Source organism: Sminthopsis crassicaudata, chromosome 3, assembly GCF_048593235.1.
Source record: "Sminthopsis crassicaudata isolate SCR6 chromosome 3, ASM4859323v1, whole genome shotgun sequence".
Classification (NCBI taxonomy): domain Eukaryota; kingdom Metazoa; phylum Chordata; class Mammalia; order Dasyuromorphia; family Dasyuridae; genus Sminthopsis; species Sminthopsis crassicaudata.
The window spans coordinates 227,547,351-227,561,253 of record NC_133619.1 but is presented as its reverse complement, the minus strand read 5'-3'; the positions used below and the strand labels follow the sequence as shown (position 1 = coordinate 227,561,253).

The window sequence follows — 13,903 nt, the reverse complement described above, 5'->3', positions numbered from 1 at the left end:
CACATTAGAATATAAGTGTTCTGAGAACAGGTATGGTTTTTTTTAGTACAGTTCCAGGCACACAATAAGAGCTTAATAAATCTTGTTGGTTAGGTGAAACAGGAATATCTTTTCCCCAGTTTCTTACCCTCTTTGAATAGTTTTCCATGTGAGTTAAGACAAATTAAGCACTAGTTCCCAAAGAAGAGAAAAACTGATGATCTGAAATTTTTGTTTTAAAAACTTGCCTGTATGAGAATTTACAAAGCCAATCACATCAGGCCTAAAGTCAATGCAATATTTACTAAAAAAAAAATTAATGACATGGAACACTGCTGTGGTGCTCAACTTAGATGATGCTAGGGGTTAAATGAAAGTAAATGTGATTCCTTTCTTTGTCAGCATGTAAATGATTTTGGAGACAAGAATTTCCAAATAAATAATGGCCATTTCTATTCCTTCCCATTACTATATGTAATTTCAATGCATTTCAATTCAACAAATATCTCTTAATTGATGCATAGGTAAAATACATTTGTGCTAGGCTCTAGAAACACAATGTAGTATAGATCTTATTATTAAGGAAGTTTGTGTTCAAAAGATGAAGAATTATTTTTAGATGGGCTAGTATGATTCAAAGTTAGCTCTGATGAGGGCAAAGCAGAGGTCTTGACAAAATAATTCAGGAAAGTTTGAGACAACAGAGAAGACTTTATCTGGAAGGATCAAAAAAGTCTATATAAAAGACATAGTCACTGAGCTGACCTTTGAAGAAAGATAATTATTTCAGCAGGTATTGATGAGGAGAATATATATTCCTGGCATGTTTAACATGCCAGTCTTATGCAAATTGCATTAGGTTCATATTGAGGAAAAGCTGGTAGTTCATATTGGCTAGGACAAAGAACACACAAAGATTAGTATGAATTAAGATTGGGATAGTAAATAAGAACCATAATTGTAGGAGGCCTTAGGTAAGATATTTGTATTCTGTCAGATCAACTAAAAGGAAACACAAGCATTAAAGCAGAGACTATTATGGATAGACCTGTGTATTAAGAAAGATGATTGTCAGGGGTATGAAAAATTAAATAACCAGTAGAATGAGAGAAGAAATGATAGATGAAGTAAAACTCATCTAAAAAGAGATAGTAAGGAATAGGATCCAGAGCAAAAAGTAGAAAGCCTGTAAGACAGCCATATCATCCAGTTTGGGAGCAAAGGATGACACATAAGGACAGAAAAGTGTGAATATATGAAGAAAGAAACATGGAGGATCTTAGGGTAGATGGTTACAACCTTCTCAATATAGTAGCAGAATTGGGGAAATTATTTAGGACTACTATTCAGAATGTGACAGGGAATAAATCAGGAATGAATGAAAATATTCCTGTATATAGTTAAAGACCTAATTAAAGCTAGGTAACATTTATTTATTGTTGCTTTCAATAATGACTAATAGACGAACTATTCTAAATAAACATACAAATGAAACAGCTAGTTGTTTAGACAAAAATGTATAAATCAAGAGATAAATACATAATATAGTTAGATAACAGCATCTCAAAATTAAATTCACATAACGATTTAACTCAAGCAATTTAATAACTCTATCAGATCAAAGTCTACATGCAGAATATTCATAAATAAACTATTGATCAGAAAAGAAAAAGAAAAGGGTAGGTTCATTGTAGGATGATCAATATTTTACTTGATTTTATGAAGTTATTTGGTTTTTCCATATACTGTGCCAGGTCACACTGTTTTCAATACTTACTTTGAACTACTCTCAAAGAAATCCTTGTACTTTCCTTTTTATGCGGCATACCATATGATGTCCATACCTGGACATCTGTCTTAACACCTGCACAGCTGTGCAATGTAATCAACTCATCTCACCAGAAGCCTAGATGACCTCCTGATCTCGATCATGCCCATAACAAAATATGTTTCACATCAATATAATATGACATGGCACCATAACATTCAAGCTCTATATTTCTTAATAACAGAAAAATTAACACAAATGTCTTCGGGCTGCTGCCCTTGCCTAATAGTGGAAGACCAAAAAAATCATATTTGGGGCATTTCATCTTTATACATCAATAAACCTATTTATGATTTTTCATAAACCAACCAATTTGAGAATGTTTTTACAAAATTAATTAGCAAAACTACCTAATATAGTGACTAATACTATCTGTAACTTTTATTTTTGTTTTTTAGTTTATTGTTTATTTTAGAAAGAAAAGATATGTTTTAACCTAGTAGTTTGGCCATTAGCATTTTTTATATCTATTTTAAATCCTCATTCCAAATTTGTGAACTCAATTGTTTTCAATATCATATAGAAATTTAAATTAAATGAATCAATTTTTGTCCTTTAAGAAAATGTTTTTTAAAAACAATAGATATTAATATGGTGTGTTATCTATATAACAGAGTAAAAGCAGAGGCTATGCATTTAAAACCTGTTGGAAACTTAGAGATTATTAATTGTCTATCATGAAAAAAGATCCCAAAATTAGTCCACATTTTGTTCCACTGTAACGCTTTGTATTTGTTCTTAATATGAAGTGGGTTGCAGCCATAAAGATAAATGCTTTAAAGGAGACAGGAATAGCTTTATTATCTGTGAACATTTTGTCACTGTTGGCAAGGGCTCTGTGAAGATACACTAAAATATTCTAATATAATTATTTCCCTTTTCTAAACAAGGAAACAAAAAATAAAACATAATATTCCCTAAATCATACTTATTTCTAGAATGAATACACACACATTTATATATACATATAAATATCATGTATATATATGTATGTATATATATATATGTAATTTGTTAATAGGATATAACAAAATATGGCTAATGGAAATACAAAGATCAGTTGCTTTTGTTCCCAAGAATATCAATCTGTTTATCTGATAATTTAAACAATCAGTTGAAAGTTATTAGAGTTTGGGTTACATTATTACCCTATATGCACTCTAGTGGAAATAACAGCAAGTAATGAGATAACCAAAAGGCAAACAGCAGGAGGTAGAAGAAGGAAGAAGGGGCCAAGAAAATATATCAACCAAGTAATCAGCTCATAAATAATAAAAAAGTCACTATACAAAAAACACTGTGGTGTTGAGAAATTGTGAAAATAAGTGTTTTTTCAAGGAAATAGGAGGCTATGTTTACATACTTAACTGGTTTGATAGTTTTCAATGAACTAAATAATACCTAACCAATTCAAGAAAAAAAAAAAATATATATATATATATATATATCAAACCAGATTTGCATTTAGGTATTACCATATAAATAAAATACCAAATAGTTTGAATTTCCTATTTAAAATTCTATAGTCTATGGAAATGAGATAGTATGACTAAAAGAAATTAAATGTACATTTCTCTTCCAGTTTTATTTAACTTTAATGAAAATGAATGGTAAAATGGAAAAATGTTCACCTTTCTTTCCTTCCTGTGCAGACTGTACTGTTGACTCATTTCTCCAGTTCTCTATATACCATGCCATAGGAACCCCTTGACACTGAAAGCTCATTCTAATCCTGGTCTATGTCTCATATTAGAAAGTATCACTTCTACATAATTTCCCTTTTATTGGTTAGCTCCTCCCAGAAGATCCAATTTAATGAGGAGGTACAAGTTAACTACATCTTCATTCTTTTGCTTTAATGCATTGTTAATCAATCAAACTAGTGAAGTATGTAAACATAGCCTCCTGTCTCCTTGAAAAACACTTATTTTCTTTTGGGGTAGGAATTATCTTTTTTTTATTCTTATATGTTTTTACTCCTAGTACTTGGCATAGCACCTGGCACATAGTAATCACTTAATAAATGATGGTCCCCTAACTACCCTCCTAGACACATACAAATTTTCTGTCCATACAGTCCATATAGACTAAATAGTGATGTAATCTTCACTTCAAACTATCTAAACCAGGACTTAGATTATGTTTTGGAAATGTTGATCTTATAAATAACAGTGTTTAATTCTTAGAGGACGGAGTGGGTAAATGAGTAAGTTAAAAAAGAACAGAGAAAAAAAAAAGAGGAACAAGGGGCTATTTCCTTATAAATTGTAATTAACACTAGAATACTTGCTGTTTCCCTTTACTACAAATACAGACTTACATTCTATTAGTTTTCTCAGTAGGATTACTACTGTATCATAATCAAATGATAGCAATGTATAGACAACTAAATATTTAATGAAAATCCATGTGGGAATACAAAAAGATTTCCAATTCATTAAACAGGATTCCTCCTTTCATAAATTATTTTCTAAATTAGTATATCAGAACATCATTCTTTTAAAATTAAGTTTAAAAATTAACATTTTTGAAAATCTATACATAAATATGATTTACATTTTGCATTGATTAAAAAAGAAAAAAATTATTTAAAAGTTTTACTAGGGCCAAGCAAGTTGTAATGATAAGTAAAAAGGTTGTATCTATTTCTTTTACTTCAGAAATAGCTTCAGACACCTTTTGGTTTTTTCTTCTCTAACTCTTCTCCTCAACTTCTTTTATGGACTCCTCACCCAATTTTTAACGTATTTCCTGAGTTCTTTCTTTGGATTTCTTCTCTCCTATCCATATGTTTGGCAGCATCATCCAATTAGTAATTATCTCTATGGAGATGATGAGTATATCTACATATTTACCACCAACCCATTTCTCAGAACTCTATTCTGACATTTCCATCATTTTAGATGTCTCCACTCAATCAGATGTCTGCCAAACTCAATTCATGATATGCCCCCCCCCAAATGTATTCTCTTAAAAATATCTCTATGTTGGTAAATATATCCTTCCACTTATTCTTCCAGGTATTCAGGGTTAAAATGTTAAGTTATCTCTAACTCTTTTCTTTCTCTTTCTCAAATTCCAACCAGTTCCCAAGCCTTGTGGATCCTGCCTCTACGATAAATGTCTTCCTTTTCATTTATATTACAACTATCCTAACTCAAGCCCTCATCAAGTTTTTCCTTAAGTTACATAAGAACCTTCCAGTTGTTGTTGCATACTCCAAGGTTCTATGCCCAAACCTTTTACATTTGCTTAATACTTCTGATGTATAGCTCTGACCTTATGATACCTTAAAAAAAAAAAAAGTTGTTGTAGCTCTCTTTATAACAATAACATTTAGAATTTACATAATGATTTATATTATGTAAAGGCACAAAGATAGGAGATGGCATGGGGTATGTGAGGAATAAAAAAAGATGCCAGTTTAATTGGATTAAAAATGATGTGTTGAATCTCCTCAACATTCTTACAATATTTACATGACATATATTAAAGCATTATTCTTTTAAAATATGGGATTGAATCCTGAAAACAATATACCTGATTTGAAATGATCATTGATATGAATTAGGAAATTTCATCTCCCTTTTTCTGAATACTAAAAATGTAGTTTCATGATTGTTTTGTTTGGCAGACATATTGTATCACATACTAACCCTAGATCCACTAAAATACTCTTTTCTTTTTTTTCAGAGTCACTACTATATAACAATATTATCTCAATTCTGTGCTATGCAATATGGTTGCTTGGGGTTTTTTAAGCTTTTATTGGGGATTAACATTTCATAAAGATAAATCTAATTTTTATTACTCCAGATTATTCATATCCATTTCAGATCCTAGTTTTGTCATTTTGCATTTAGCTTGCTGTTTGCTTATGATAAGCGAAATTACAAAGTAGACAAAACTATTTTATTATCTTCCTTCTCCCTTCCATCCTATTTTATATCCAAACATATTTTCATGAATGACACATTATAAATTATTTTGTATGGCATAAAGTCATATGATGAAAAATTAATTCTTAAAGATTCTTATACTCTAAAAGGTAACAAGGGTTGGGTTTTAAGCAAAAGGAACATAACTCAAATATTGGAATGACGAAGAACAGAAAACTGATGAAAAATTTTTGGAGCAGTAAAGGTTTTCTGGAAATTATACTACATGACAAGTGCTTACTCATACAATTCGTTGGAGATTAGAAAATTACAAAGGACTAAACTGAGGTAAGCAACATTTTGCCAAATCTATTGAATTCAGAATATAATGCCTTCATTACATTACCAGATCATTAAGACATTGTGTGACAGATGTGGTTCTCTGTGCATATAAAGCAGGATAATTTGCTGCTGCTTTTCCAATGGACAAAGGTATAGAATTGTTCTATGATGATCAGTTCATATTGTTCACACAGGTAATTAGACAATACTAATTTTTACTAAAGAATTGTTAAGATTATATCGAATCTATCATTATAGATATAAAATGTCCTATAATATTTTTCTATTGCCATTTTCCCCATCTCAACCAGTTATTTTACTCTTACATATAAATTATGCAAAGCACCTAAATCACATACTTATTCTTCTTAAACAATGACTAACATTCAAGTCTGCTTGATATTAATGGTAGTCATCTAACTAAAAGTCTTTTTCCTACTTGAAAAATGTATTTCTCCCATTTCCACTCTTTTCCTACATTTTCTGAATAAAAGTATATCTATTCTTCTATGTTGCTGTTTTTAGAAAGAGTTCATCCATCTCTCATGCTATATTAAGCCCCCAGTTTTAAATTGTATCAATTACAAGTAAAATACATGTACTATATACATGGTATATAATTGTAATTGACAGAAACTGTGCATAGAACAACATAATTAAGTTTTCTGAATGCTAAAATCTTTCCTAAGGATTTTTTTTTCCTATCAAGTGATTTCTCCAATGTATTATAAACTAGGCAGCCAAAATGTTTTCATAATCTAAGGCACAGCATTATTTGCAGTAATGCAAATTAAAATTATACTTTTCACTATTAATTTGGCATGCACTGAAAAAAAATTTTGAACAATTAAAATAGGTAAGTCTTGAGCAATCTACAAACAATACAATTGAGTCTATGGCTGTATTTGGCCTAACAACTGTATCTTGATGACCTATCCAGATGGTCGCATAATCAATTCAGGGTAGTATAGATTGAGCAGCAGGGAATTTGTGTGAAGGGACCTGATGTTCTCTTGTGCTTGCCACAGAGTAACAGACTAAACAAATCTTCTTTCAGCCAATTCTTAAATGTAATATTAAAAAATAATTTGTTTACTAGTTTGTAAGATAATTATTACAGATAAGGAATTAAGTAAAATGATTGAACAGAAGGGACCAAAATACTTTTAAAATTTATATTCTGAATAATATTATTAATCCAAATCAGGAAATAATATGGTAGTATTGCTTTTATATAAATTAAAATGATGGATAGTTATAAAATCAGTGATGAGTGTTTATCTGACTAAAATTAAAATGTATTCTTCCCAAATCAATCTTGATTCATTTTGATTCACTGAAATTGCTTCTAAGATTTAGTTTATTCAATGAAGACTTGGGTTGGTAGATTTGGGCATTAAACCTCCTTTCGATTTCTATCAAGCTCCTTACAGATAAAAGAAAACATCCTCCATTAGAAATTTGCATGGCAACTTCAAATAGATGTGTTCCCAATGCAAAAATGAATGGCTAAATACAGAATGCCCACCTGTTGGAAATCTATAAACATAAAACACTAAGAGGACAAAGTTGAATTCCACATGTGACCCGAAATGAAGGTGAGTGTCAGAGGCAGGAAATCAACACTAACCTTTAGAAGAGCGGAAGTGTTTACTGGGTGCTGTGAAGCCTCTTGTTCCATGCACATTAACAGCAGCCACTCGGAACTGGTACCACCTGCTAGGCCTTATGTCAGACAGTTGAACTCTCTCATCTGTAGTCTGAAGGGGAAAATGTCATATCACACACAGACTCTTTATTCTGGCATGTCAATTGGGTTTATTCAGACATCCACCCACCAGTTGGCTGATGCACCTCAGTCTTGACCTGTAAAACCTTTGACCTTCTAAGTAAATACTTCTAATCATGCTCAATTATAGAAACTGGGGTCAGAGATCAAAGGAAATCTTAGGACTGCAGAACTTCCCAGGGGGAAAATTGAGTCAGTTGAATTCATGTTATTGATACTTCTTATCAAGAACTTGTTAAAAAAAAAAAAAAAAAACACTGAAGTATAGATGCTTCATAACAAGACCTCTAAAACAAAGGGTTTTTTTTTTTTAATATTTGGATGTTATTTCATTTATTTTAAATAAAAATGCTCATAAGATACATCTATAAAGTATTTATTTTTAAATTGGAGACAAGACTAGAAGCATGAATTCATGAATTGGAAGATAAGTTTTTCCTATTAAAAATAAAATCAGAAACTTTAAAACTGTGGATTTTCCTATACATATAATTATATATATACACATACATATGTATGTATGTATATATATATATATATAATATTTATTCTATATGATAACTAATGAATTTATATTTTTGTTTATCTAATCACAGTTGTAACAGAGGAAATATGTTACAAATCATAGCCTACCCTAGAGAGAGTTCAAAAAAGAATTACTAAGATAATTCAATATGTCTGCTCCTTAACATTGTCTTTATCGATGATACTAACTATGCTTTTCCTCCACAAAATATCCCTAGCTGAATATGCAAAAATATTATGTAAAGCATGTAAGTTCTACTTTTAATTGAAATTTTATTCCTACATTTCTAAGAACGACCAGGGATTCATTTGAATTTCAAGAAATCAATTTGGTTGGCAGTGGTTTTCAACTATGTCTGGTTCCTAAGAGCATTCATTTGTAGCAGGGATTCTTAATCTGAGACCTTTAACCTCTTTTTAAAATCTTATAATTATATTCCTTTGTATTCCTATTTATTTTATTTTATGTGTTGAAAAAAAGTCTAAGGAATATAGTTTTCATCAAACTGCCAAATAAATCCATGATATAAAAAAACCACTGACTTGTAGGTATGTACTTGTTTAATTATCCAAAAGATAGATATATTTCTTTGAAATACAAAAAAATCTTTTAAAAATTTTATTAAAAATATTTGTTAACTATTTCAATAGAAGTCACAGATAAAAGAGGGCACATAGGCATTCCTACTTGAATGCAGAACTAGAGATTTTATCTTTCCTGAATACAACTTGAAGCTAGAGAAGTGTCAATAAATGCATGTATGGATGTACACTATCTACAGATATCACTTGCATACACATAGATAAACAAGTTCAAGATACAAAAGCAAGGTTAGAAAGTAGTTTGTCTGAAACAATGTATCAGAGTTTTTAGTGTACTGAATGATCACTAAATCCACAATAAAAATAGAACAGCCAAATAAGCTAATAAAATTAAGGGCAATTTAGAGATAGTGACCAGAAATAGTCAAGCCTCAATATGCAATGCCTTTGTGAGAACACAATTGGAGTTTTACAGACAGTTCTTCATAGCAGAATTTAGAAAGAACATTAATGAGTTGTAGTATTTCCAGAAGAAGACAATCAAAATTGTGAAGGACCTTTATTTAATCCATGTCATATGAGGATCAATTGAGGCAACTAAAAATATTTATTCTACAAATTTAAGAGAGATGTTGCAGCCATGAAAAGGGATGAGATTTGTTTTATTTGAACCCAGAGGGCAAAACTAAAACCAATGGATGAAGTTACACACAAAAGTAAATTTAGGCTATATAATAGACTGACTTAGGAAAGTAGTTAGTTTTCATTCATAGAAAGTCTATAAGCCTAACAGATAACTTGTAAGATATTTTGAATGAGTATTATCTTGGGCATATGAGTTGGAATAGATAGCTTTCAGCCATTTTCTCTCTTTTGTAGATGTTAAATACTAAAAGTATTTATCCCGTATTTTTCAAATATAATGTTTTTGAGCAAAGAAACTTGTTCGTTTAAAAAATTCATATCAAAAATCTTTCTATAGTTATTAGAGGAGACAGAAAAAAAAACCTGCACTACCAACTAAAATTTGAAGAGAACTTTAAAAATAATCTATAGGAATAAGTGCAGAGAATTCACTCTAGCTGTGAAAAAAAATCATGAATCAGCTCCATATTCAAAATGTATTTTTTTTCCCTTCCATTTATTTTCACACAGCTGGTAGCCCATTTAACAACATTAAGGGGAAAAATTATTTTGCTTTCCTCATCAACAAGGGGGGAAAAACAAGGAAGCGATATTAAGATAAACGTCTGGAGCACTGCCATCCAGGTGGGCCATCGATACTTTAAGAAACATGCAGAAACAAGGAAAGTACTTAGTCGAGATTTATGATCTGTTGGCTGCTTCACATTAAGTAGTTTGGGAATATGCATCTCACACTCATTCATCTCAGATCCTCTGGGGTGAGAAGAGTATAAATGAACAGAAATGAAAGAGTTATAAGACAAATTACCAAATTTAAATTCACTAGTCCAACCAATCTTGTACTGTAGGTTTCAATTTGACTTTTAAGGTAACATGGCTCTTAGAGGCAATAATTGCTGCTATTCAGATACTATCCTTTTACAGTTTTGTCACAGAAACATAATTTTACAGATCAGGAAGATACTTTAAAGTATCTCAGTTCCATTTTCTCATTTTACAGATGAAAAGATCAAGGCCTACAAAAGGGAGGGAAGTGGCCCCACAGTCACAGAGTTAGGACTGTCTTTACAGATTTAAATCCTGCTCCTGTCATTTCTATCTGCATGATGTTGGGTAAGTCACCCAAATTATCCTGGATCTCAGTTAACTCAAATGTAAAGGATAGAATATCTAAATTCTCTTTCAGCCCTAATTAGATTGAGATCCTACAATTCAAGGCCCAAATTCAGGTCTTCTAACTCTAATTCCATCTACCACAACATAAAGAATTAAACTAGCATTTAAGTTTTGTTTTTTTTTTTTCCATTCTTCAATATTATCTCTTCCTTTGATTCCATGTATTACTCCTTCAGCATGTGATATCAATTACATCTATAGTAAGAAGTACCTTGAATGAAGAGAAGCAAATTGAGGTTTTATGTGAATAGTAAGTGTTGTCTCTCTCCCCTCACCCCATACACACACACACACCCATATAAAAAAATAAAAAATATATATATATCTTCCATAAGTGACTAACCTGTGCCACAGTCTGCCAATTTGTAGCATCATCCTCACTAGGATGGATTCCATAATTCCATCTTCTCTGCACCACATAGATTACAGGCTCAATTGAAATATTAAATTTCGAGGACCACTTAATCTCCAGCTGTCCAGATTGAAGTTCTGTAAATCGTAATTCTTTCCTGGGCTTCAGAGGAACACCTGAAACATGACAACACAGAAAAGTATGTCAATTAAAACAATCTGTGTGACTTTAGTTAAGGTGAGCATTTAAAGAGGAAAACATGTTAAAGGTAAGAGCTAAGAAAGAGCTAATCTTAAATCAAATGATAGTCAATTCCCCTAATAAAAGTGATCTCCAAATATCAATATTTTATTATTTAAAGTATCTGACACAAAGCTCAGTCTATGTCATGGTAAACCCTTTGCTTTACTCATTGTTTTTAAAATATTGAACTGATTCATAAATCTGAAATAGTAGTATCTCGACAGCCACTCTTTCTCAGGGGTCATTTTTTAATAGTAGGATTGCTTTTGACAACTATTGTTTCCAGTTGTCTTAGTGCAGATTAATAATGAGTTCACATAAGTTAATGTTCAGGAAGAGAGTGTACTATTACTTCTTAAGATTCTACTGATAGACTTAAAATGCTGCCAATATGAAACATAATTCTCAGTTTACATTCAATTTCTTAATAATATCTTTTGAATAAAAATGTTTGTGAATTACTGTTCTAGAAAACAAGATATATATGGGTAAAAGATTAGAATGAAATGAAATATTGATTAAAGAGACTGCAGAAAATCAACATGTAATTGGCTAATTAGTTGTTAGGTCTGGACAGTCAACAAAATGATTAAATCATGTTTGGTGCTTTTTGTCAAATTCTGAAATATAAATACATGAAAAAAATTTAACAATAGGATTATAAGGTGATTGTTATAATATGAATTGGCTCCAGCATATCCCTATCCATAACTAAATAAGAAATAAAACAACATTCCCAATAAGTATTTGTTTAAAGATGTGTAATGAGGAGAAAGCCATACAATTTTTGAGACAGCCCATTCCATTTTAAGCTACTTTTTCCTGAATTCAAGCCTAAATGTGTCTCTTTGCATCTTTAACCCATTGATCCTTAGGTGTCTAATCAAGGACCAAGCCTGAGGAACTGGATCCTTCTTCCATATGCAAAACCTGAAAGAAAGCTTTAAAGACTACTTTCATCTTCTTCCCCTTGTCCTCGGATCCCAATTCCTCTTTTCTCCAAGTATAAACCAATTCCTCTTTTGTCAGTATGATATCAAGTGGGGGGTTACGTTAGGAGTTACAGGGAATAGAACTTCATCATGTAAGAAAATGGGTAGTACAAATTAAGGGATAGAGAGTAATTTATGTGATTAATATGCTTTACTTCTGACAAATTTTTAACAGAGAAAAAATAAGAAGACTGATCGCTTTCTTCAACTCACAAAGAACCATCTCTGCATTCTAGAAATAGACCATTCCCCATGGCACTCCAATGCAATAATCTTTTACAGTAAATAAAACTATAATAAATACTGTAGCTGGTGAAGAAATCTGAACTCATCAGCAGTAAATCCCAGGGTCCAAATCCTCTTCTAAAAGGTTTTAATCTTGGATATCATTCAGCAACCAACAGCCTTAATCTAATGTAATGAGCATCATGGGCTATGTCAGTTCAAATTTCTTCATTTAAAAATCTCTCTTTAATTATGATGTACAATAATCCTGCAATTTGCATGTTAAGAAAGCTTCCATCTGCTTTGCATTAGGGTTAGTTGGATTCACTTGATTGGAAGTAACTCAACCTCTCTGGTGTATGTAATTGTGTGCAGATGGATCCCAGCAGCACAAACAACTAAAGCTGGTACAAGTTCATTAGAGTCTACTTTTGTACAACACATATCATCAACTTCATAACCAGATGTGTACATCCAATCACTACTTGATATGCTTTTCATTATGTAAATTATGAGGCTTTTTCATTATTCTTGGACAAATTAGGTTTCTAAAATCTATCTTCTGCTGAAGAATTTTTTAAGTGTAGTTCTAACAACATGATAAGAAAAATGTTCTAAAATAGTTTTAAAAAAATAAGTGAGAGCCAAGAAATCTAGTATAAAAGAAGGTAGCATTAACCTACTGTTTGTTTGTTTGTTTTTTTAATATTAAACATAGTCTACATCTATAAAGTAATGGAACAATTAGCCCAAACCAGATATGGATGTGGTTTGATTACCCAAGTTGTTTTTTTTTTTTTTTTTAAATTCTCAATATTGAAAGCTATCACTTAAATCTCAGGCTTTAAAGATTATTTAATACAATACTTTCAGTTTAGAAATAAGGAAACTAAGGCACAAAGTAATTCAATAATTTTCCTCTCAGAATATAAGCTCTGTGAGAGTAGAAATTATCTCATTTTTGTCTTGGCATCTCTAGAACATAGCATAATGTCTAGCATTAGTATGTGCTTTGTAAATGTTTTTTAGTTGAATAGTTGATGGCCCAAGTTCAAATAGGAAATAATGGAGAAAACAAATATTTATTAAGTACCTACTATGTACCAGACACTGTCTAGATATGTAGATATACGTACATATATAATGTTTATAGTACATATGTAATAAGCAACATGTGTAAATATACATGGCATATGTGTGTATACAATTTTATTTGATTCTCAAAACATCCATAAGGAATTTGCCCAAGGTTACAAAATAAATGTTTGATGCTAGATTTGAACTCAAGTCTTCCTGGCTCCAAACCTTGCACTGTTTCTACTATATTATCTCTCTGTGTTTTAAGCAGTTATGATTGGAAGTCTTTTGACTTTAAATACAGTGGAG

General features: G+C 31.1%; 1 protein-coding gene across 1 annotated transcript in view; it reads right to left on the bottom strand.

Moving 5' to 3' along the window:
* ANOS1 (anosmin 1) overlaps positions 1-13,903 on the bottom strand; it is a 172,416-nt gene that overhangs the window by 55,823 nt on the left and 102,690 nt on the right. Inside the window, 2 exon segments of the mRNA XM_074302020.1 lie at positions 7,658-7,787; positions 11,049-11,233. Of these exon segments, the coding sequence (XP_074158121.1) occupies positions 7,658-7,787; positions 11,049-11,233 (315 nt within the window).